This window comes from Wyeomyia smithii, chromosome 2 (genome assembly GCF_029784165.1).
Source record: "Wyeomyia smithii strain HCP4-BCI-WySm-NY-G18 chromosome 2, ASM2978416v1, whole genome shotgun sequence".
In the NCBI taxonomy this organism is placed as follows: Eukaryota; Metazoa; Arthropoda; class Insecta; order Diptera; family Culicidae; genus Wyeomyia; species Wyeomyia smithii.
Genome location: NC_073695.1, coordinates 64,318,264 through 64,344,803, shown reverse-complemented (window position 1 = coordinate 64,344,803; position 26,540 = coordinate 64,318,264). Strand labels below are relative to the sequence as shown.

At 37.0% G+C, this 26,540-nt stretch overlaps 2 protein-coding genes across 4 annotated transcripts in view; one reads left to right on the top strand and one right to left on the bottom strand.

The window, feature by feature from the left end:
- The window catches only part of LOC129724992 (FMRF-amide neuropeptides), a 70,963-nt gene extending 51,177 nt beyond the window's left edge, over positions 1–19,786 (top strand). Inside the window, exon 2 of the mRNA XM_055680337.1 lies at positions 18,406–19,786. Within this exon, the coding sequence (XP_055536312.1) occupies positions 18,406–19,403 (998 nt within the window). The 3' untranslated portion in view covers positions 19,404–19,786. The remainder of the gene's footprint in view (positions 1–18,405) is intronic.
- LOC129724991 (sodium channel protein Nach) overlaps positions 19,672–26,540 on the bottom strand; it is a 14,347-nt gene continuing 7,478 nt past the window's right edge. For 2 of the 3 annotated variants that reach the window (XM_055680334.1, XM_055680336.1), the window contains exons 4-8: positions 21,645–21,827; positions 21,485–21,572; positions 21,290–21,423; positions 21,127–21,223; positions 19,672–20,984 (exon numbers count right to left, since the gene is read on the bottom strand). In XM_055680334.1, coding sequence (XP_055536309.1) covers positions 20,848–20,984; positions 21,127–21,223; positions 21,290–21,423; positions 21,485–21,572; positions 21,645–21,827 — 639 coding nt within the window. In that variant the 3' untranslated portion in view covers positions 19,672–20,847. The remainder of the gene's footprint in view (positions 20,985–21,126; positions 21,224–21,289; positions 21,424–21,484; positions 21,573–21,644; positions 21,828–26,540) is intronic. The other variant, XM_055680335.1, reaches the window with a different exon arrangement.

The window sequence follows — 26,540 nt, the reverse complement described above, 5'->3', positions numbered from 1 at the left end:
CCACCTAGCGGTGAGACCTAGTCTTTCTCATTCGAACTTATTATTAGTTAAAATAGATTTACAGCAACACTTAAAAAATAAACCTTGATAGTTTCTAGATACTCATACACTGAGTAAAAATATTCAGATTGTTTATGTCAACTTTAGTCAGTAGATTTCAAATAATGTTTAATTAAATGTTGTTGCTTATACATTAATTTGAATGATATTATCAGTGAAAATGAAATTCTTCAACGCAGTTGATATTAGTGATCATTTCTGAGGGGCATCCAATGAATCGCCAAATACCAATCAATATGGGTTCTTGAAACCTGGGTTATACCCAGTGGCCAGAATCCGACCTCAAACCCCATTTTTAATCCAGATGACCACTTCTGGTTGCCTGATCATCATAAAATCCATCATAAAATTGCCGAACTGCCTAATCTGGGTATTTCGATGGCGGAGATGGCGACGGTTCCCGATCAACAGCCTAAAGTGACAAATATCATCCAATACGATTTGGGGAAGCGGTATGATACCCGGAGGCCAGAAATCATCTTCAGATGCCATTTTAAATTTCTAGATAGTTGCTTCCGGTTTATGGAAACCAGTCTAAAAGGAACAAACATTACCTAATGTGAGTTTTTCAGTACCCGGGATGATGCTCAGAGGCCAGGAATCAACTCCATACTTCATTTAGCACGAATGAATTACACAGGCTTACTAATGTGGAAACATTAGAAAAAATGTCAAACCAAATTATCACTAAGTTCCGACAAAAATCGTTGCAATTCTCAATTACAACGATTAGCTCACTTTATAGTCAGTAAGATAGGTGTAAGATTAGATTAAGGTTTAATTTTAAATTCCTTTTTTTTCTTGACAAGTAGGTTTACAATTTTCCTACAATTATATTCACTTAACTGCAGAAGCAACTACAATCTTTTGATGAAATAAATTTTAAAATATATGTAATAGTGTTGATATGTCACCGTTTGTGGCAGAACACAAAATAAAAATTCTGAATAAATATTAGTAAATAATTAATTCATCACAAAACATCCTTCCCTATTAAAAAAACTTAAAACTTCAGATTGAGATCCGGTTTCTTGAAAACATCCTACAATTGCCAAATACAATTCAATAAAGGTTTATTTTTGGATTAAAGATTATTGCTGTTGTACTTGAAGAAATATTTGGAGCATAATATTTGAATTTGACGTAATATTTGTACTAAATAAATAGTCTTTCTCATCATTCCGCGTCGAACACTCGACAGAAACGGACGTGCAAAGTGGTCGTTCTATTACAATCCGGTCCGTGTGTACGAAGAGCCAAACAAAAGAGTGTATTATTCGCGCTAAAGGCCAACTAGATTGTGAGTTGTGTCGCTACGTTCTGTACCCGGCTCGCAACTTTGGCTGTATTGGTGCAAAATACCAGCTACAGTTTTGATCTGTGCACAGTGAATCAATCTTTCGAGTTCAAGGCCATCAGTTGACAGTCGAGTCGTGTCGCTGTGCTGAGTGATCTCACACCCGGCTCACTGTTAGTGGCTGTATTGGTGCTGCTGTACTGGTGCTGCTGGCTGCTTTGGGTGCAGCTTCGAACGATCGGACAACCACTGCTGGAAGGAAGAAGTAAATAGGTACGTGTTCTTGTCGGCGCTAGTGCGCTAGTGCGCTACATTTAGCGCGATGGTTATAGATCCCTCGCCTCCCGTGCCACCATCCCCGAACCCCCCTGACCCTGACCCTTCTGTTACCCCCTCCCCTGTTCATTCTCCAGTCCCCCCTCGCCACAGGCTTTACCCGGACGGATCTTAACAGGGCAGCTATACTGTTTATTTTCGTCCAAAGGCAGGAGTGAATTCAAAGCGATTAAACATACTGCAAATTTCTAAAGACCTGACGAAGGGGTACAAGGCCGTGACCGAAATTTCCAAGGTCCGACGTAACAAACTCCGTGTCGTGGTCAGTGATCTGGCACAGGCCAATGCTATCGCTTGCTCTGAGCTCTTCACACGCGAGTATCGCGTTTACATCCCCGCACGAGACGTGGAGATCGACGGTGTCATAACCGATTCGAGTCTGTCTGTCGAGTGTATCCTAAAAAGCGCAACCAGTTGCTTCAAAAATACTGAAACACTGGCGGTAAAAAAGTTTACACTCCGTCAGACTCGTTCCGCGTTACGTTTTACGGATCTGCACTCCCTAGCCACGTCTCGATCGACCGGGTTCGTCTGCCTGTGCGATTGTATGTACCCCGTGTTATGAATTGCACCAATTGCAAGCAGTTAGGCCACACAGCCGCCTACTGCTGCAATAAGGCACGATGTAGCAAGTGTGGGGAGACTCATGCGGAAGATTCTTGCAGTGTTAATGCTGAAAAATGTATTCACTGTGGGGAAAACCAGCATGAGCTCTCCACATGCCCGGTGTACATGCAGCGCAGAGATAAAATCAAGCGGTCACTTAAGGAGCGTTCAAAGCGTTCTTATGCTGAGATGCTGAAGAAGACCGTGACCACTTCTACCATAACATCGAACCCCTTTGATCTGTTGTCCTCTGATGAAACCGATTCTGACGATTCATCGGCGGGAACATCTTATGCCAATCCTGGGGAGTCTAGGAAGAGAAAAAATGTTTCTTCTCCTACACTTCCCCGTAAAGGTCCTAAGATTTCCCAAAGTGTAATGAAAAGTACGAACAAACCAAACCGTGCTGCGGAAAAACCGAAGCAAACTCCTCCTGGGCTTGCAAATTTAAAGTCCCAGAAGGAGTTCCCAGCACTGCCAGGAACATCTAAAACCCCAGTTGTTCCTTTTGCACATCCAGTTGATGAAAAAAACTCTGGATTAGTGAAATTTTCTGACATTGTGGACTGGATTTTTGAAAATTTCAATGTACCCGATCCAATTAAAATTTTTTTTACAGCATTCCTCCCAACAGTTAGATCATTCATGAAGCAGTTGACTGCCCAATGGCCCCTCCTAGCAGCGATTGTATCCTTCGATGCCTAATTCAACTGCGTATATGAAGGATTCTATCTTTGTCTTACAGTGGAATTGTAGAAGTATTTTACCGAAAATTGATTCATTTAAAGTTTTGATAAATAAAAACAAATGCGATGCATTTTCCCTTTGTGAAACTTGGCTTACTTCAAATATTGATCTCAACTTCCATGATTTTAATATTATTCGCCTTGATCGAGACACCCCATATGGAGGAGTACTTTTAGGGATTACAAAATGCTATTCTTTCTATCGTATTAACCTTCCCTCGATTCCAGGCATCGAAGTTGTCGCATGTCAAATGACAATACAAGGCAAAGAGCTTTGTATTGCCTCAATATATATTCCTCCCAGAGCACAGGTTGGGCAACGGCTGCTCTTTGATTTAATAGAACTTCTTCCCTCGCCACGTTTGATTTTGGGAGACTTCAACTCTCATGGTGTGGCTTGGGGTTCCCCCTACAATGATAACCGCTCCTCTTTAAACTATAACCTTTGCGATGACTTCGACATGACTATTTTAAACAATGGTGAAATGACACGTATCCCGAAACCTCCAGCGCGCCCAAGCGCTTTGGATCTATCCTTATGTTCGACGTCGCTACGGTTGGATTGCACATGTAAGGTAATCCTCGATCCTCACGGTAGCGACCATCTGCCTATTCTTATTTCAATTACAAACGGGTCAACTCGCATGCGACCAATTGACATTCCGTATGACCTCACACGGAATGCCGATTGGAAGTTATACGAGGAAATGATTTCAAAAGCGGTCGAGTCGATTCAACATCATCCACCACTTGAAGAATACAACCTCCTCGCGGGCTTGATTCTCGACGCCGCGTTGCAAGCCCAAACGAAGAAATATCCCGGCGTAACGATCAAAGAACGGCCTCCCACTCCGTGGTGGGACCAAGAGTGCTCCGATGTCTACACGCAAAGATCCGACGCGTTTTTGGCCTTCCAGAAGGGAGGTATACCTGGCTACTATTTACGGTATTCGGAGCTTGATACCAAGCTTAAAAGTTTGGCTAAAGCAAAGAAACGCGGATATTGGCGTCGGTTCGTTCTTTGGAACACAGCCCGAAGAATGCGGAATCGCGTAACGGTCAACGAAAGCGCGGAGTCTTCAAGTCGGTGGATATTTGATTCTGCCAGGAAAGTATGTCCGGACTCTGTTCCTGAGCAAAACATTGTTCGCGATGCGTCTCCGGGCCACGACGCGATAGAATCACCTTTTACGATGGCAGAATTTTCAGTTGCCCTCCTGTCCTGTAACAATAACGCGCCTGGGTTAGATAGAATCAAATTCAACTTGTTGAAGAATCTACCCGGCAATGCCAAGAGGCGCTTGTTGAACTTTTTCAATAAGTTCCTGGAGCAAAACATTGTACCGCAGGATTGGAGGCAAGTGAAGGTGATCGCCATCCAAAAACCAGGGAAACCAGCTTCTGATCACAACTTTTATAGGCCGATTGCAATGCTATCCTGTATCCGGAAATTGATGGAAAAAATGATACTCCGTCGTTTAGACCATTGGGTCGAATCAAATGGTCTACTATCAGATACTCAATTTGGCTTCCGCCGTGCCAAAGGGACGAATGATTGTCTTGCTTTGCTTTCAACAGATATTCAGCTGGCGTATGCTCGCAAAGAACAAATGGCGTCTGCGTTCTTGGACATTAAGGGGGCTTTTGATTCCGTTTCTATTAACATTCTTTCGGGTAAACTTCACCGACAAGGATTTTCTCCAATTTTGAACAATTTTTTGCACAATTTGTTGTCCGAAAAGCACATGCATTTTACGCACGGCGATTTGGCAACTTTTCGCATTAGCTACATGGGTCTTCCCCAGGGCTCATGTTTAAGCCCCCTTCTTTACAACTTTTATGTAAATGACATCGACGAATGTCTGGCAAATTCATGCACGATAAGACAACTAGCAGACGACAGTGTAATCTCTGTTACAGGAGCCAAAGCTGCCGATTTGCAAGGACCATTGCAAGATACCAGTTTCAAACACAATTAATGGGTAAAACGATTTCTCAGGTTTTGGTACACAAATGTTTGGTGTCTGGTTCGACTCTAAAGGCACCTGGGGTTGTCACGTGAGGTATCTGATGAAAAAATGTCAACAAAGAGTGAATTTTCTTCGTACAATAACCGGACAATGGTGGGGAGCCCACCCAGGAGACCTTATAAGGCTTTACCAAACAACGATACTGTCTGTTATTGAGTACGGGTGTTTCTGCTTCCGCTCCGCAGCAAACACACATTTGATCAAACTGGAGCGATTACAATATCGTTGTTTGCGTATCGCCTTGGGTTGCATGCAATCGACCCATACGATGAGTTTGGAGATCTTAGCTGGAGTACTACCATTGAAAACCCCATTCTGGAGCCTGTCTTCTCGTATTCTAATCAAATGTGAGGTCTTGAACCGTCCCGTGATTGAAAATTTTGAAAGGTCAATCGAACTTAATTCTCAAACCCGTTTTATGACATTGTATTTCGATCACATGTCTCAAAATATTAACCCTTCTTCGAATATTCCAAATCGTGTCGACTTATCAAATACTTCTGATTCTACTGTGTTTTTCGATGCATCCATGATAGAAGAAACTCGTGGAATCCCGGATCATTTACGCGTGCAGCAGATCCCTAAAATTTTTGACGTGGGACTACGTCTTTGTTTTCTATACTGGGATGCATTCTGTAAAATAGAAAAGAAACTGGCAAATGTTACGTCAGATTTCAAACGATAATAATAGCATAACCACATGATGGATAATAATAACCAATATATTGTTAGATAGATAAAATGTGTAACAATTTTATAATACGCTAGTCATCATTTTTATTTCACTGCTCAACGGTGAAAATTGATAAAAAATTACAAGAAAATTTACGTGAACAATGAACCAATCACACGCGAGCATTCCTAGCACAGCTGATGTGAATGGACACCAACCATTCCCTATGATATTTTCAGTTTCAATATCAAAAAAAAAATGGACAGAGTTTCCCCGTCCCAACAGGTCAATTTAAGTTTGCTTCCATGAACTTAGACTAATTTGAAGTCTCAAAGGTAAAGATCTTTCGAAACGTTTTGAAACAAGCCTTTTACTTGAACAATTTTCAAACCTGCTGTCAGAGGATAATAAAAACTAATGTCTTGAAAGAAATCATGCTGGTAAAAGCAACAATACCGTACAGTATAATATACATATTATGTGGATCAGTGCGCCGCTGGTCTCTCGTCGTCTATCATTGCAGTGGTACACGACTTCTATTTCCGTGAAATCAAGGAAAAAGTGCAATGCTGCTGCATTGATAGTGATTAAAAGTTTATCTCATGAATATACTACTCAACAAGAATTGAGCATTTTTGCAACGGTCATAAGCAAGCATGGAAAAGTTCACTCACTAGCAATATTTCATGCAAATGTGTTCTTTGATTTATCAGTAATCGTTCAACTATTTCCACTCGCGTACAAGTTTTCCATAGAAACGCTGCTGATTGTTTTTCGCTTTCAAGAGTTCCGAATACCATAGAAGGAGACTTAATGATTCAAACACGATAGTATTTATTGTATCCAAGTTCTTTTGCTTTCAACATTATCGCGAGAAGCTTTGAGGTATTATCGCCAGTGATACAAAATTATGAATCCAAATGAACGTTAGATTGCGTTAAATTGTTTGCTTGCCGGAACAAATAGGTATCATCAATGCTTACGGAAATTGTAGCATGGTGCATTAGCATCTGATACTTGAAATCACCAAGAATCATCGTGGTATATCACGGTGAAAGCACGACGTGGAGTAGCCGAATTACGCCTACAAGCAACCTACATTTGAAAGAATCATTGCGATCGCTTGAGTGCAATCGTTTACGATTCTTCCGTGAAACACTCGGTATATGTTGCTCGTTCCGCCTAAAGCAGGCAATACTGAAACAAAATCATCGAAGAAAGCTACCATATATTTCTTTGCTTTAAGTTGTCTCTTGCAAGCTTGAGAATGTGTAACTTTTAATAGCGATGGTTTGCTAGGATTAAAAGCTTATAAATAGCACGTTCAGAAATGTTACCCGAATGATTGTTATGCGGTACGAGTTTTTCCATCCTTGGTCATAAGACTGTTTTGCATTTTATCTTCGATATTCACTAAATGATCGTGATCGATAGAGTAGATTTCTGAAAATACAAATTTATAGAAGCTTAAGAGCCAGCGAATGCTTCTGATTATTTTGTCGATTCACTAGGATTCAGAATATTTGTTCACATTGCTAGATGATATATTTTTGTTTTCAACTTAACAAATAATATTTTTATGTGTATTAGCTGTCTTCGTAATACAGTGAATGTAATTGTTGGCAAATGAAAAAAAATTGTCAAACAAGAAACAGAAATTAACCATTTCGAACTTTAACTTCCTTGTAATTGTTGATTGTTATGATTTTTCGCTGGAACTTGTGGATTCAATTGTTCAACATATCTTCTTATGTTTCCCTATGTGTGAACCTATGTAACGGCTTCGAAATTATTTCCATAATAAGATTTATGTAATAAATTTAATTTTATCAGAGTTAAAGAAGACAAAATCATGTATTATGATAACGTAGGTATTGTTGGATTTGGTTTATGGGGAAATAGAGTTAATTCTGATTCAGACGCATTGCGAGAAACTCTTGGTGCTTCTACAATAACAACGACACGCTTGTGCTTGGTTAAATAAATGTTGTACGCACAAAAAACACTACACAATATCGTTGAGTGTAATCGAAGTTCTTTCGAGTGTCGCTCAATATATTTCTAAAAAGAAAATTTATGGGGAGGCTGCGTATAAAAATATACTTAAACCACAGAACAAACGAATTCTTGCTGTCTGCAGATTCTGTAACCTTTGTAACTAAAAATCCTTCTAATTACAGTGTTTAGTCCCACGTCACCATTTCATACAACCCTAGGGCTGTATACCTTGTAGTATTTCCAATAAATATCGAAACATCAACTGCGACAATATGTACTACACTGACGGATCACTTCTTGATGGGTCCACTGGCTTCGGTATCTTCAATAACAATTTAACCGTCTCCCATAAGCTCGATAATCCTGCTTCTGTTTACGTCGCAGAATTAGCTGCAATTCAGTACACCCTAGGGATTATCGAAAAAATGCCCACGGACCATTATTTCATCTTTACGGACAGTCTCAGTTCCATTGAGGCTCTCCGATCGACGAAAGATGTTAAGCACTCTCCATATTACCTGGGGAAAATACGGGAACATCTGAGTGCTTTATCCGAAAAATCTTCTCAGATTACCTTAGCGTGGGTCCCTTCCCACTGCTCGATACCGGGTAATGAGAAAGTGGACTCTTTGGCTAAGGTGGGCGCAACAAACGGTGATATTTATGAAAGACCAATTGCCTTTAATGAATTTTTCGCATTTGTACGTCAGAATACGATCATCAGTTGGCAAAATTCTTGGACCAAGGGGGAACTGGGAAGGTGGTTACATTCCATAATCCCCAAGGTATCGACGAACCCGTGGTTCAAGGGATTGGATGTAGGTCGGGATTTCATTTGCGTGATGTCCCGGCTTATGTCCAATCACTATAGATTTGACGCGCATCTCCGTCGTGTTGGGCTCGGGGAGAGTGGTATCTGTGCCTGTGGTGAAGGTTATCACGACATAGAGCACGTTGTTTGGTCATGCCCTGTACACCGTGACGCCAGGTCTAGATTAATAGCTTCCCTGCAGGCCGAAGGTAGGCAGCCGGCTGTTCCTGTTCGTGATGTCTTGGCGAGCCGTGACCTATCCTACATGTCCCTTATATAAGTTTTCCTGAAATCCATCCACGCCCCAGTTTAGTCCTACTTCTTTCCTTTACACGCTAGAGCTTTGCGGTACTGAACAAAGTTGAAGATCTTTAAATTCCATGTAACTTTACAGAATATACAAAATTTCTAACTCTTCAAGTTTCAGAGATCTACGAGTTTTCGTAAAATTTGTCTGATTTTCACGTTTTTATGTGATAATTTTATGAGTTCACCCGAACTTATTTCTTACAAATATTTTTTTCGATAGAAATTGAATAATTACGTCGTTTTCATCCGAGTACAGTAGTTTCTGAAGTACTTAAGTGAAAATAATACATAAACTTTGAAAAAAATACATAATTATGTGAAGTAGATATCTCAACGGGTAGCAAGTATTAGCAAACCATAATTTTTTCTAAAAATTGTGCATCAAAAAATCTTTATTTACTGAAAATTTGAAAGAAGTGTTATTTGGTGTTTTGTGATATTTCAGTTTGAATATAACCATTGGTTTCATATAAAAATTCAATTGCTATGTATTTATTGCATGAAATACACGGTCCAGCTTTTTGATACTCTATCCAACCTATGTGCAGTCTTCAGCAAAGTTTCTCAGTGTAATAAGAACTTCAACTTGACACTCAGTTTAGTTCGAGATTTGGCCGCAGAGATGGCGCTTCGACACCAACTGTTTATTCTTACACGCTAGAGCTCTGCAGTTTTCGACAAAGTTTTAAATTAGAAAATTCTATGTAACTTTGTAGAAGAAACAGAATTTCTGTCTCTTAATTTTTTTTAGAAATTTACGAGTTTTTGCAGAATTTGTTTGAGTTTCCCGTTTTTTGTAATAGTTTTGTGACTCGAAACATTAAAATCACCAAAGAATATTCAATTTTCTGAATCAGCATACGTTTTCGGTTTAAGTATGCGTCGAGTTTTCGTTAGTTAGCCCCCCACCGTTTAAATCCGGCCCTCTGCTCAGCTCGTCCAACTAAGTCGATTGATATATGAGATTCGACCCTTTGGAGCACTTTTATGTCTTTGTTTTTTTCAGTGATTGCGATACCTTTCTAGGAGAAAGGCAAAACCGTTTAAAAAAGAACCTTACAGTATTCCTACATCTTTACTATAGTATTTTCAAATAATGAAATTATCGGATAAACGATTCCTAACTTGAATTAAGCAACAGATTTTCTTTTTAAATATCTGTGTGGTTTAAATGAATGTGAAGAAATAATGATCTCATACAAATGTACAAAGGGCTAAATGTGAATGTTCAATACATAACCAAAGTTACCTATTGCGTGGACTTCTATTTTAGTGGTAAAGATGCTAGTGTTGCAATTAATTTGCTGAGTAGTCCGCCGATGTTGTCGTTAATTTACTAATCAGTAATGTCTGTTGGGAGAGCATAGAGTCAACAAGGTTGCTAGCTCTAGCTAGGTAGCTAGGTATTATTATTATTATTATTATTATTATTATTATTATTATTTTTATTTTTTTTTTTTTTTTTTATATGTCCAGTAGTATAAAGGTTGACCTGTTTAATTTCACTACTTCCGGTTGAAGGTTCGTTTCTCAAATACCTTAATGTATATTAATTAAATTTATTTTTAAACCTAATGTCTCTAAGCACGGTTCCAAAAATTTAAACATGGACCATAATTCCCGGTGTAGCGTTGCCGGTGTGCATGTTGTCATTTGCCTCTTCATAAATATACAGGAACGGTGCGCATAAAGTTTTTGTAGTGGGAATCCAGTGAGATGACTTACTCTCTGCAGGCAGCTCTATTAAGTCGGTGAACAAATAGAAAGAGATTTTTCGCTTTATTAAACCTAAATTGAGACCCATTCATTTAAACTAACTTTAAATCAATTTCAACCATGACGAGCTTTTAGTAGTATTGTTTATTTCTCTTACAAATCTCTTAAATTTTAGAAAGCTTTTTGCGATGTAAAGTACAATTTCTAATTTAGACTATTTAGTATTTTGATAATTTTGCGCTCTATTTGGCTCAGTACCTTCAAATTAAATTAGGGATCAGGGATCGAACAATTTTAAGTCTAATTCGGAATTTTTTATCTTTTGATATGTCTTGGATTGAAAATTCATATTGCAAAAAATGTTTCTACTTCGAGCGCGCCACCTAAAAAGTTTTCTCAAATAACTTGTTTGATTCCAATATTATTATTTGTAAATTTTTTAAAAAATGTTTTTAAAAATATGAACCTACCTTAGCAAAGCATTTTCCGAGGGAGTAGTGTGAAACATAAGTGAATCATATTTCGAAAAACATTCATGTACTATATGAACAGTCAGGTTTTTTCTTAAACGGATATGTTTACGAGTTTTTTTTCGCGGATTTTTTAATTAACACGAATTTTCGAATTAACGCTTTTTTATGCGGATTTTTTAATTAACGCGGTTTTTTACGCGAAACCGCGCTAATTCAAAATTTTTGAAATTGAAAAAGTGTTTCGCTCGTTCTTGCTTGCCGCACATTCGTGGCTATCCTTTTCTTTGCAACTCGTAACGTTTCGCGAGGTTCGTCACATGTAACAAATCGAACCGTTTAACCTCAACGCATACTGAAAGGGTGTTCTTTTTCTCAATCACACTTCATCAGGTCAACAGAAAAAGAGAAAGTTGGAAGAAAAAATATAGTAGAATATGTAATTGTTCAACAGGACATATAGTCATCTTAATTTATTTTTTCTTATTGTAGAGTCTAAAATTAAAAATTGTCTGATTGAGTCAGAGTTTCCAGCAGAAGACCAATATTGGCAAAAATAACGACTTTATTATAGATTCTTACACAAGGTTCCCATCTTGAAACCCCATTCTAGCTCGCCCAAATGGGCATAGCAAAACACGTAATTAAAGCGACATAAAGCGCCAAACAACTGTGCCCTCTAGCGTTGGAGCTGGCGATTGCGGTAAACGAACCTCCCACATTATTTTCCCGCTTCCGGCCGTTTTCGCTATGGGAGCATTTCTCAGTGCATGAACAATCTCAGTGAAAATAAAAATCCGTTCTAGATGATACTGTAGGAGGAAGGATTGTGCGACTGCCGGTAGATTGCATATCCAGCGTATAGGTACGGCATAGGTGTCTTACAGAAGCATCGCATATAGTTGAGTGCCGGCCGTGCCTTAATATTTTCGGTTGCTGGGAAACGCAGGGCTGGCATTGCTTTAATCGTGAGCGTGTTCTCTGTGGTGCTGTTTGATGATTTTGAAAATAATTACTCTAATGAAATTGCTATTTCCATTGGAAATTGCCTACACACAATACTGAGCTTCAAAATTTTAAGATTAAGCTTCGCCTGACGCCAGATTACTTATCGGCAATGGGAATTCAAAATAATTTTTTTAAAGATCTTGAGTATTTTCAGCCAAAATTGAAGTATAAAAAGCAAAATTGGTTTGATCTATCATTTGAATAATTTATTTTACATACATTCTATATGCATCCGTTTTCGAAATATTTCAAAATTAAATTTATAAAAATACGTTATTGTTATTCTTGGATATCCACCAACGACAATTCCTTCAAAATGGGTGATCAATATTCAACATATCATTCAAATATGGGAAATGGATAAAATTATTCAAACAAAATTTTTTATATTTTCATTTTGTTACATTTTGCCTTTCTCCTTGAAAGGTATAGCAATCACTGAAAAAACCAAAGATATAAAAGTGGTAACAATGGCCGAGTGTGTATGTCTGTGTGTGGGGAAGCTGCGTAGCCGCAAGGTTACAGAGTCCGCTTTGTCAAGCGGATGGTCATGGGTTCGAATCTTAGTAGAATCAGGCCATCCGATGTCAAAAAGGACTTAAGCATGGGTTTATTCTCAGGCTCCCCACCAGTTACCCTTCCCTTACGCTGAAATCTACAAATACCTTTGCGTGACTTCCTCTTAACAAAAAATAAGTCCCTCTTATCAATAAAACTGGCCAGAAGGACGCACGACGAAACTTCTCCAGGGAATTATTATTAGTGATATTTGGCAAGAGGAATGAGTATCGGTATAGTAGAACAGTAAGCGTGTAAGGAAGAATTTGAAAACGCATCTTTTGATGTAGAAAGCTGGGTGATCAATCCTCCTAAAAGTGAGATAGAATATTTACTTTTTCATTAGATAAAGATAGACGCTTGGTGGCTTAGGCAAAGTATCAGGTGATCTAAAAACAAGAAACTTTACAGAAGACATCATGTTTCTATCTCTTATATATTGCAAGCAACATAAAGTTTTCTATGAGAAGGCATCAAAAATTGTTATTTACATTTTAAGATTTTTCTGGTTGCAATATGTGAGAGATATCAGCATGCTGTCTTCGGCAAAGTTTAGTGTTGTGAGAACATCTAATATTTTGCTGATGGTACTGCGCTAAAAAAAAGCAAGTAACTCATTTTACCAATTCAAACAAAAACATGAACGAATAAAAAACTTAATTGTAATTTATTTGCAACTTTACATCGATTTTTTTTAGGTTTTTTATTTGTTTAGGTTTGTTCAGAAAAGTTTTAGGCAACTGAATTATCTATCTAAAAACCTAAATTAATCCACCTAGCGGTCAGACCCAGCCTTTCTCATTCAAACTTTTATTTGTAAAAATAGATTTACATGAACGCTTCAATCCAATGAATGTATGTCACTCTTTAGATTCTAAAATATTGATGTTGTAATCTATACATATAAAAATGTAGTCCGGTCTGTCTGTCTGTTTGATCCATATAGGCTCGAGAACTACCGAACCGATCGACGTGAAAATTTGTATGTTGGGGTTTTTGGTCCCGATAAAGGTTCCTATGATAGTTTGAGACCCCTACCTCTTCTGGAAAGGAGGGGTCCAATACAAATGAAACATACATTTCTGCACAACTCAAGAACAAACCAAGCAAATGAAACCGAATTTGGCATGGGGATGTTTCAAAGGGTAATAAATATATGAATAATGGTTCGACGCCCCTCCCTCTTATGGAAGCACATGTTTCTGCACAAATTTCTGCACATCTCGCGAACTAATCAACTTAATGGAACCATATTTGGCAGGTGAATGTTTTTAGTGGTAACAAATATGTTCCATAATCGACCTCAGGCAACATTTTGGATATTGTTTTTGGCACATTTTGCATGTGTAGGTTAAGTACAACGATACACCGTGCCCCAGTGCTGAGTCGAGAAAATTTCCAGTTCAAAAAGATCCTCTACATCGCTAACCACTGAGCCACGGGGACCACAAGAAAGATACACAGGAGCTAAATTCGATCACAGATACCATTTTCAATTCTAATATGGCGACTTCCGGCTACGGAAAAACAGCGGCAAACGACCAAATACCACCCAATATGGGTATTTTCGGAATCGTAATGATGCACTGGAGCCACAAATCGACTTCAGACACCATTATGAATTGTAGGATGGCAACTTGTGGTTTCTGGAAAACAGCCAAAAATGGCCGATTTCCGTCTAACATGAGTATCTCCGGATCTAGAATGATACACAGCAGCTGAAATCGAAAATGATCAAATTGCACCCAATATGGGTGTTTTTTCAACCAGAATGACGCTCAGAGGCCAGAAATTATATTAAATACCATTTTGAAATCCAAGATGCCGACTTCCGGTTTGTGAAAAACAGCTTAAAATAACCAAATACCATCCAATATGAGTATCTCTGGAACCAGAATGATGCAATGAGCTAACAATTGACCTCAGGCACCATTTTGAATCGCTAAATGGCAACTTATGGGAAACAGTCGAAAATGACCAAATAATACTCAACATGGATTTTTCCGTAATCTAGATGATGCATAGAAACCAAACATTGACCCTTGACACCATTTTGAATTTAAAGACGACCACTGTTAGTTTCTGGAAAACAACCAAAATAACTAAATACCTCCCAATATGGGTATTTCCGGTGTTAGATTGATGCTAGAAAATTTGCTGAAAATGACCGAATACCACCCAATATGAATATATTCAGAATTAGGGCGATGTACAGAAGCCAAAAGTCGAGGATGTTGTCATTTCGATAAAACCAATCATTTCAAACGATTTGTTTTTTGACTTTGATCATATTCTATGGCCGATTCGTCGTGCATTTGCAGACTTTAAACACATCGCAAGGAATCAATGAATTTGGAACGTTCAAATAGTAAAAAACCACATTTAAATTATGTTGAGGCCACATAAATATATCAATCAAAGCAGGTATAGTTTAAAATAGTCTTTGAATTTCTTTTCTTTCCATAACTTTTGAGCCACATATCAAAGTGTTTTGAAGTTTGTTATTTGTAAGTTTGAGAGATGACTCGTTCGTATGACACTAGTTATGTTCAAATAAGTCATGTGAAATTATAGACTTCCATTGTTTTATTAACAATTTAATACATAACGGTGGCTTAAGTTCAATTATAATCAAATGAAATGGGCAGCCAAACTTTGAAACCACGTGTTCAATCATAATTCATCAGTTAACTCTTAACTAGCCCGCTCATCTGATAATAATATTGATCAAATCGGTTGTGCAGTTTTTGAGATAATGAAGTTTCGTTCAATAGGGTGTTACGGGGCAGCTAGACTTATCAGTTGACACTAATTTTGTGGAAATCGGGTCAGCCATCTCTGAAAAAAGTGAGTGAGATCAAGTAGTCTTTGGAATATGTTCCTTTTCATAGCTGGATTTCACATTTTTTAACATAACAGCCAAAGTAATAGTCCGATTGCAAAACAAATCAATAGGGTCTTATGGGGCAACTAGACCTTCTATTTGACACTAATTTTATGAAAATCGGTTCAGCCATCTTTGAGAAACATGAGTGAGATTAAGTAGTCTCCAAAACACGTTTCTTGTCATAACTTTTGAACCACATGTTCAATCTTCATGAAATTCAAAAGTTAAGGGTTTTTCAGGAAGCTCGTTCATTTGAAATCAATTTTGTTCAAATCGGTTGTGCAGTTTTCGAGATAATGATGTTTCTTGTTTTTTACATTTTTAAACATAACCTCTAAACTAAAAATCCGATTACAATGAAATTTAATAGGGTCTTATGGGACAAAGAGACCTTTCATTTGCAATTAATTTAATAAAAATCGGTCCAGCCATCTCTGAGAAAAGTGAGTGAGAGTAGAAATCTGCACATACACACACACATACACACACACACACACACATACAGAAAATGCTCAGCTCGTCGAGCTGAGTCGAGTGATATATGCCATTCGGCTCTTTGGAGCACTTTTATACTTTCGGTTTTGCAAGTGATCGCTATACCTTTCTAGGAGAAAGGCCCTAGAAGCCCTTCTCCTAGGAAGGTATAGCAATCACTTGCAAATCCGAAAGTATAAAAGTGCTCCAAAGGGCCGAATGGCATACATCACTCGACTCAGCTTCTAGGAGAAAGGCAAAAATGTTTTTAAAAAATAGTGATGATCGATTTTTTATAGTCACTTTTTGTTTTTGAATTTTTTTCTCCGTACAGGATCTCAAATTGAATTTTTTAAATATTTTTTATAAAAGCTCAGACAGTTTTCTCAAATTCATCCCTTGACAACTTTTCTCTATCTTTTGTTATTATTCAGATATATCGATTTATAAAAAAACAACTGCAGCTTTTTTCATATTTTTGTACAGATAAATTTTCCAAAAAATTAAAATCATTGTTTTCACGTAATTGGTTATTGATTTAACATCTTCAATAAAAAAAAATAAAATTTTAAAAATTTCCCGATTTTATCACTTTCCCTATTTTATCGCGCCAAAATTCATCAAAGTGTGATATAATCGAGTGATCACTGTATGAGGTACCCAGTATCATCATTTTTTCATTAATCTCCCTAACAGTTAGATATAACACATCGCTTCTTCAAATTTCAAATATATCTGATTGCTGTCTTCAGCAAAGTTGTAGAAAATTTAATAAGAAAAAGAATTGCTGAACACTGCAATCTTCTATCAACATGACAAAATAGAATCTTTCGTGAAACGCCCCTCAAAATATTTTTTTTTGTCTATTACTCTTTCTGTAATTGTCAAAATAAACGAAGATGTTCTAAGATTTTACTCATTTAGCTTTTGATATTTTCATTTATCGTCAAGATATCTCCAGTTTTTTGTTGAAAATATGTAGGCATATTTTGAGTCCGAATTTCTTGGAGGGTTGCAAATACTAGTAAATCAGACTATATGCATTGGAAAGTTTGTCAAAATAATTACGATAATTATAATAATTTAACAGTTTCTAGTTGTATTCAACCGAACACTGAATTAAACAAAAACACCTCTCATAACTATTTAATAACCAGGCCATATAAAGTTAAAATACGTGTTCAATCTAATAAATATAAACATGAGTTCAACATCATTACTCAGGTTTGCAAAATAATCCTACGGTTATTGGAGATATACTTTGTATGTCCGATTATAAAATATGGCTGAAACGGGAGGTGTTTCCTTTAATTCAGTGTTCGGTTGGATACAACTAGAAACAATTAAATACCTATGATGAATGTAGTTCTTTCAACAAACTTTCAAATGTATATAGTTTGAATTGCTCTATTTGCATCTTTCTGAGAAATTTTTCCTCAAAATACTCCTATTTTCAACAAAAAACGGGAAATCTCTTGACAACAAAATGAAAATATTAAAACAATATATTCTACAATATTAGCAGGTTTAGCTAAATGGATAGTATCTTAGAACAACTTAAATTGTTTTGACAATTGAAGAAAGAGTTATAGACAAAAAACTAGCTTCAAGGCGTGTTCCACAAAAGACTCTATTTCGTCATGTCCAACGTATAGATAGAAGATTGCTGTGTTCAGCAATTAATTCTCTTTTAAATATTACTACTACTTTGCTGAAGACAGCAATCTGGTATATCGAATACTTGAAAGATTATGTGTTATATCTAATTGTTAAGAGGATTGATCGAAAACGTCAGAAGTAAAGCCTTGTTTTATGAAACAAACTTGTTGAAGACACTAAGTACATTTAAACAATTTTTGACAGTCAAATCTAAAACGATCATGATTTCTCGAGTTTGGACCACTGTGCAACGGAAGCAACATTTTGTTGTTTTTCTGCATCTGCTTCTTGCTGTCAAACTAGTATCAGAGAACTATCGATAATTATCGATAGACATTTCAGTCGATAATTCCCATCCCTCGGAGGGCCCGGGGCATTTGCCCTCGCCCCCTTGCCTACCCTCGAATCCGGGCCTGTCTACAATGTTCTCCCACCTGTACATAATATTCTGTTTTCTATTCGTACAAAGTTTCATTCAAATCGGAAATAACCGAATATTTACTACTCGGTCAGTTGGTGTAGATTTACTCTTCTGCTGCTAGATATGTTGCATACTTTTTTTGCTAAAATTTCTTCCTCCGGGTGAAACTAGTAAATGCCGAGAGAGGGTTTATTACCTTTCATTAACGGTTTGTACAGAGTAGATTGTCCCACGCGTATAATCCAGGAAGCAATAGAATAGACAATGCTAAACAAAGAGAAATAAATTTCATTATCGTACATTGTTAGTCCCGCTTTCATAAACAAAATTTATGGTTTCTTTCCAGATTCGATGAAAATGTACCTTTTTCTGGCCATTCTCGTGTACAAATGCAGCAGCTATTTTTCCTGCGCTGAATATGATATGACGGATAGAAATCAGGTGGAAGCTGACCCGAGCATTCCGTTCGGTTACGAACCGGACGCGGCTGGTGATTATCCCGCCGAAGGCAGCAACGGTTTGGTGTTTGAGTTCAGAAGAAGCATCAAAAGTGACAACACGGAAATCGAAGCAAGACGACGGAGCGCCTTGGATAAAAATTTCATGCGTTTTGGCCGCACAGATCCAAACTTGCAGCGAACTGCACGTACCAGCAAGCAGGTAAACCGGATGCGCTTTGGCCGTGCGGATCGTGGCTTTCTCCGTTTCGGCCGACTGCCAAGTGATGTGCCGTACTCGCTTGTGCATTACGAAGATTTGAACCGACAGCTGAACAAAGACAGTCCCGAGGATGTCAGCCAGGAAGACGTACCCTCAAAGCGGACACCAAATTCGTCCGAGGAAGCTGGACCTAGTGAATCCAGTGAACTAGTGAAACCTAAGCAGCTTGTATATTATCGGCGTGATTCGCCGAAAAATCTCATGAGGTTTGGAAAACGGGATCAGGGTGGAAAATTCGCACGATTCGACCGAGCGAATTTGATGCGCTTTGGCCGTGCCGGAACCGGTGGTGCGCCACGTGGAAATCTTCTTCGATTTGGTCGTGCAAACGGAAATCTAATGAGATTCGGGCGTGCAAAGGGCAATCTCATGCGTTTTGGCCGTTCCGATCCGCACTTTCTGCGTCTCGTGAAGATGGACAACAATTTTATGCGATTCGGTCGATCTGGAAATACGATGGCCAATGTGAATAGTAACGAAACCGTCACGGAAAATGATAATGAGCAAGTGTCGGAATACAGCCGGACAACTTCGGACAAATCGCCTTCCAACTCAGACGAAGACTATGAAATCCACGTACGTGAAGAAGACATCCTTGCACCGATGTACGTTGTTACCAACTAGCTGTTTTTCGACTCATTTACCACTGTTTGATTGTTCCACCCATTTAGCAGCGCAGATTGACTGAGTTCGGCTCGCAAAATCAGATTGGTAATATATTAAAACTCGTTCAATATCACACTACCTTTGAAGATGGCGAACGGTACGAAATAAGGCTGGGATTAGCAGTCTGATTTTGGTGCAGCCCAGTTGAATCCAGGTCTGAGAGGATCTCATTTTAAACGATGACGATATTGCCGACAAACAAAAAACCAGATGAAGTGATTCTTACTATTTATCTATATTTTTAAATTTACAAAGTGATTATAGTCGTTATTATCATTATCATCTAGGTCACAGTAATTTACCTATAAATCAAGATAAATAATATATGCAAGAGAAAGCAAGGTGGCCTTGGTGGCTTGAAGAAGGATCCGAATTCCCGAGTTGCGTAAATTTGCACTACACAAACGCTACGTGAGCGTTTGTCTGATTCGAATAAAATTTCATATCTGCAGAATAAGCAAAAAAGTATCTGACCATTATACTTTTTCGTTATTTTTCTCGTCAAATTTTACACTATTGGCTTTAGATTCATTATGCAAGGCTTGAATAGATTCTAGTTAAATTTCTTCACCATTGACAGGTTCGCAGTTTCTGCACAAACTACACATTATATTTGAAGGTTTCTATTTTTTTTTTACTCCAGCATTTAATAAATTTTCATATTTGTGGCTTGAAGCCCCGTTAACAGTTTTTGATATTTTGAAACTTAGCTTCATTAACCCCAATTCATTCTGTGGCTTTTTGGCGAAAACCTTCCGAGCCTATTTTATTTTTTTAAATTTTTGTGTTATTGAAATATTTTTTACATAGACGCATATTTTGTAATTTATAATCGTTTTGTTCACACAACATTCATTTGACACGGCAAGCAGTTTCTATTTGTTTTTATCCTCATGATTTGTTTACAGCTCATACTAAATCGCACTTTCATTCTATTTCTATCCCCGGACGTGTTTTATTTTGTTATTTTCTAGTCTGCTCACTGTACAAAGTTTATTGGTCCAATTTGTTGGTATTTTTTATTTTTACCTTTTGCTCCCATTTTTAAGCTCAAGATATCTTCGATTGTATACGCACTGCTAATCTGAACTTTAAAAAAATATCTCCTTTAGCAAACCTAAACTTTTGTTAACTTTCTCTGGGGAGAGCTTTCTAACTCCTAGCGTCCCGAAAAACTATATAAATTTCGGTCAAAGCTAACACTGTGTTATCAAAAGTATTATCACTAAGCGCTGTTATTCTATAATGTTGAATTGTGCGTACGAACTTTTCATTAAAAGCGTTTATTTCTTTTTCCTCTGGATGGAAAATGGCACCCAGAAACATTCTCAGTGCGCACGGCTTTGATAAAGCAAAATTATTCTCAAAAATGTTAATATATTCAAAGATTTTAATCTTACATTCAATTTTCGCGATTCATCAACTTCCCAATGGCACCACCAAGGGCCATGCCTGCATACTCCAGAAAGAAATAGATGAACTCGACCGCGCTAAGAAAACTGCATCCGAGAAAGAGAGCAGCGGCGCCACCGAAAGATACTGCAACAAAACACCACCCACAACAATAATAGCACATTATTATCAGCAGTTTATCAGCCGCCACCACCCAAACAACCTTCGCATGGGTTTAGTCTTTCCCAGTTAGTCAGGTTGTTTGTTTGGGGGTGCATTATTCACTCACCCACGAGGTCACTTAAACTGAACAGGACACTTCTTTTGATGCGCCGCTTGGGAAATACCATCTCAACCGATATGTGTCGACTAGCCTGGGGAAAAGCCTGCGGGTTTAAAGAAGGTTTACTGCTCATAATCACTTTGTTGTATAATTCAAGGTTCAAACTTGCCGTTACTTTAGCTGATTTCATTGTAAATTTCGTCGACTCGCACTGTTCCATGCAGTGACAAGCACTGTGATACCATTCCTGTTTATGATTGTATAAACATAACATTCCTTCCACGTTACATTTCGAGATATTGGCTGTGAAAATATTTCATAAGAAAATTGATCATGAATTTTGAATTATTGATTTGCCACCTACGGATGCTGTAGAAAAACGGAATACAGCCACACATTTTCAATGCGTTTTGGATGCGACAGTCAATCTTGCATAAATTTGGCGTATGAATCTGAATGGGTAAGTAATGAATAATGGAGCCGAAATTCAATCGCATAAAAAAACATTCACTATTGAAGCATACCTTAAAGATGGACGATGATTCATGTCGATATACGCATTTACGGCGAGCGGGAGATAAGTGTTTCAGATTCGGAGAGGCCACAATTTGCTCAACAAAGATGATTATTTCCGCTAGTTTGGTAGGTTGCATCACGGTGCGGATTGCATCCGTGGCAGACGCAATTTCGTCTTCCGTATTTACGAACTGAAATTGCAAGAGAAGGGGTTACCTTAATTCATCTTCATTTTTCTTGAAATCATACATCTTTTAAATAAAAAAGGAATTGTCACAGCAAACCATTAAAACAAATTTATAAACTTAAATGTTTTTAAAACTAGTTTTTTTGAATTTGTTTAAATATTTCTAAAACATTTGACATTTTTGACGTTTCAGATAGGTTTCCTATATTCATCTCTGTACCTATTTTACCATATTTTCAACTTCAAACTTGACAAAATCGCGAAGCAAATAGTTTTACTTTCAAAAATTTGTAGAAATATGATAGTAAATTGGACAAATGAGAGAAAAGAGATGAATATAGGTGCAGCTAGCTGTTGAGATGAATAATGGAGCAATTACCCTATTTTTGATCATTTTGACTTTGATAGCTTTTAAAATTTTCAAATTTACATTTTTGCGATTCTTGCATTTTTTACAGCGATGGAAGAAAATCGTTTCTAGCGATTTTTGAATACATATAAATCTCCTTTGTGATACATTAACATCGCTGTCAGTGTGTGATATACATTTACTCTTCTCACATTTGCAAGCAGATCTATGTGTAAGACGAGTTACGAGGATTGCAAAGGAGCACCATGTATATAGTATCCCTGCTGGCGTCCTCTCTTTCGCTTCCTTCGCACTATTCACCTCTTCTCGTTCGTGCTAACAACAACATCTGTATCTAAATGTGCACAGCTGAGTATATGGAGTTAGTCGCAATATGTACATATGATGAACAAAGATCATTCATGATCATTCTGCCAATGATTGTGATTTTTGTTAATAAAAGGTTAATATATCCGCAAAAAGTTCGGCAAGTTTTCGCAGTAGAGAATAGCGGTTTCAGATGCATCGCGGCGGAGAAATGCACTTACCGGCCAAAAACTATAATCATTTCAAACTGTCATCGGCATCTCCGGGAGCAGCACCCCATTGAATTTAATATTTTAAATTTCGGAAAACGGCTTGATGAAGATGACGAAGTGAAAAACCTTTTGCGCCGCAAAAGAATTGAAGAGTGTGCACCGGCGGAAAATTATTGGTGGGCTGATTAAACTATGTACACTAGGGTGCCAATCATCGTATGGAAACCGGAATATCACCCAAGGAGGGGGTACGTGAAATTTCGGTTTTGATTTTTTTTTGATGCCAAATGACTTAAAAACGCATGAAACGTCGAGAATTGGTGTCATTTGAAAAAAAATTTTTTTGCAAAAATCTTAAGAGTCGAACATTTAGAATTTATTCAATGAAATTGATCGCTGGTCTCTCGAAATAGCCTGTATAATGATATACACTATAACTAGGGTGGTTCATAATATTGTGTAAAAATGAGTATGAAATGAAAAAAATCACTTTTCACTCTAAACCAAGAGAAAAATTCCTGAAAATATAATATTTGTTACATCATTGTCCTTAGGGTGGCAATGTTGAATTGGAAAAAATACATGTAAAATGGCAAGATATTACGAAACAAATTTACAAAATGTTTCGAAAAACCAGTCTGTGCAAAAAAAAACTATCTCAATCCAAAATTAAGATTGCGTCCCGCGAAAAATGTTGAATGCTTTCATGTCATTTGCAAAATCACACACTTTGAATATTTAAAAAAATTTTTCGATTCCAAATGTCTTAAAAGTACAAGAAACGGTGGAAACTGATGGAATGTTCATTTTTATTTTGTTTGAAAAATCTACTCTTTTACTTGTTTTTACGAATGTTGTACCAGACAATTTATTCGTTTTATTTACCACAATAATTTCTTTTGCCAACACTTGATCGAACACACAGTGCTCTGGCTTATATTCTCGGACAATAGACTGTATTTATGTTATTCAGTGATAATGAGAGTATAGGGATCTCAATCAGATACGCAACACAATTGACTCGTTGTTTCTGGGTTTGCGTCATTTTGACAGTTTCGACCATTCATTTTCTGTCAAGTTTACATCATCAGAACGTGAACGTGCCCATTGGCTGAAACTTTACAAAGACGTTTTTATAGGCAAAAGATGCCATTTTGTGCTATTGGTTCAATTTTTTGAAACACAACTCATTTTTGAAAAGCTATTGAAAAATGCTATTTCGGATAGGTATTGATGATTACAAATATTTTTAGAGCCAACACGGTTCGTTTGAGCGGTGTGACGTCTTCGGCAAAGTTGTTTTGTCTTCCAAAAAAATATACACTCTAAAAACATGTTATTGATTTTTTGCAAAAAAAAAAAAAATTAAAAGAAAGTTAAAAATTAATTATCCAAAACAGCCCACTTAAAAAACAATTTTTTTTCATAAAAACTACGAAAGATTACCTGAGCAACGAAACCGGTCAGGGAGGAATCAGAAAAAAATGTTATTTTTTTAATTTAGTTTTTTTCACAAGGGTACATCTTTTTTTGAAGAACAAAGTTATTACTTATATCTTAGTCAGATACACTATGACAATCAAATAAACCTTTTTGACTGTACACATATTCTTAATTCCTCATACAGTGCTCTATTGGAAATTAAAAATATGTCTACAGTCGAAACGGTTTGTTTGATTGACATAGTGTCTTCGGCAAAATTGTAGATAATATTTTGTCCTTCCAAAAGAAAAACATTCCTTTAAAAAAATAATTGAAAGGATATTTTTTTTTCAATTTCTAAAAGATCGAATTGTTTTTATTGTTTTGGTAATCTTTTGTAGGTTTTATTAAAAAAAACTAATTTAAAAAAAATGAGCTCATTTGAATAATTAATTTTCAATTTTTCTTCTAATTTTTTTTCAAAAAATAATTTTTTTAATTGTAATTTTTTTGGAAAGACAGAAGTATTATCTACAACTTTGTCGAAGACGTCACACCAATCAAACGAATCGAAGTGCTTTTTTAATTTTATACTCATTTTTCACAATATTATGAACCACCCTAATGAAACATAATGTATTCGATGCTAGTTATAGTGTATAGATGCTAGTATATAGTGTATACGAGAGACTAGCGATCAATTTCATTGAATAAACTCTAAATATTTTAAACTCCGCCTTCCACACTGATAAAACGACTAAGTCCCAGAGTCGAAAAAGAATTTTTTTCAGATGACACCAATTCTCGACGTTTCATGCGTTTTTAAGTCATTTGGCATCAAAAAAAAAAATTTCAAAAACCGAAATTTCAAGTACCCCATCCTTGGGTGATTTTTCGGTTTTCAAAAAGGCCAAACTTCAATCGCTTTGCGCCACCCCATTTTAAGTCTAATTGAACTGAAATTTTGCACAGGGTGTTTTTTTGAGCAGATGAACATTTTGCATAGGTTTTTTTAATCCCGAAATGACCATTTTGGCTGGCACCCTATTATAATCGATATCTCCATGATCGGACAGTTCTCAATGTTTAGGTAATCTTTCGTTGTTTCTATGAAATAATATGGATTTAAAAAAAAATAGCTTTTTTAGATAATTAATTTTCAATTTCACTTTTGAATCTCTTAAAAAAATTGTTTTAGAGTGTATTTTTTTAAAGCTGAAATTATTATCTACGTCATTGCCGAAGACCTTACACCGATCAAACGAACCGTTTTGACTATAAAAATATTTGCAATGGTCGACTAAATTGATTGCCCGTTTTTGTGATGGAATTGCTCTGACATGTAACATGATGGTACAACATCGACGTGTTATATTACAAATTACGTAACGTTAAAAATCTAGATTTCAGACCCCCTCCTCCTCCTCCTATATAACGATAGGTAGCGTTCGACATGACTCCCCCCCTCATAAAATTACGTAACACTAATCAGTCTGACCCGCCTCCGAAATTTTCAATTTCGAGCAAACATGATAGTTACGTAACTGTCTCTAATACCCCCCCCTCCCTCCTGCGAAACAATAAGTAACACAGTGATTCTTTGTAAAAATGAGTCAATCCGAAAGGAAACGAACGAAACGTACCCTGAAACATATTGTTGCTAGAAAAGAATTATTGTTATGTTTACTAAAAATCTTAGTTCAATACGACTAAAAAGAAATTAGTTTTAGGAGATAGGATCAAGCATTTGAATGTCTACTAATTAGCACGCGAAGATGACTATTGCGTTTATTTCGCGTCCACGACCCACGATCAATCACGCAAATTATGCCAACCTTGCGTTTTTTAAATTTATTTATATCAGTTAGCCACATCCTCTCTCTCTCCTTTTAGCACTACCTCTCAAATTAATATGAGGAAAATGTTCGACATAACCGCAAGCCCAACGTAATTGAATAATAGCAAAGTTTGATACCTATTAATTTTTGTGTTACCTGCTTAAGCAGCCTTTTTTTAATGAATAAAACAAAAAAATATTATATATCATCTTTCAGACTACTCCAGTAGTTTTTTATTAATTTGTGTAGCAAACCTGCCGGAAACAATCGTTGCCCAAGTTGTCCGATAGCCTGAAATAACTCTCCCTCCCGCCGTAACCGCACCACATCAATGCTACTGCGTCACTGTGATACGAAGGGGACAAGTCAAGTTTATTATTCTCTTTTGCTATCGTTTTTCCTCGTGCGACGAGCCACGTACGGAGAAAAAAACACAACGAGTTGCGCGGATCACTCTCTTTTAAGAGCTGTATATAGTCTAGTTATGTATTTATTATTTCCGAGTGAGCAATGCATCAACATTTTGTTACGTACTGAGGGGATTCAAGTTTATTCATTACTTGAACACA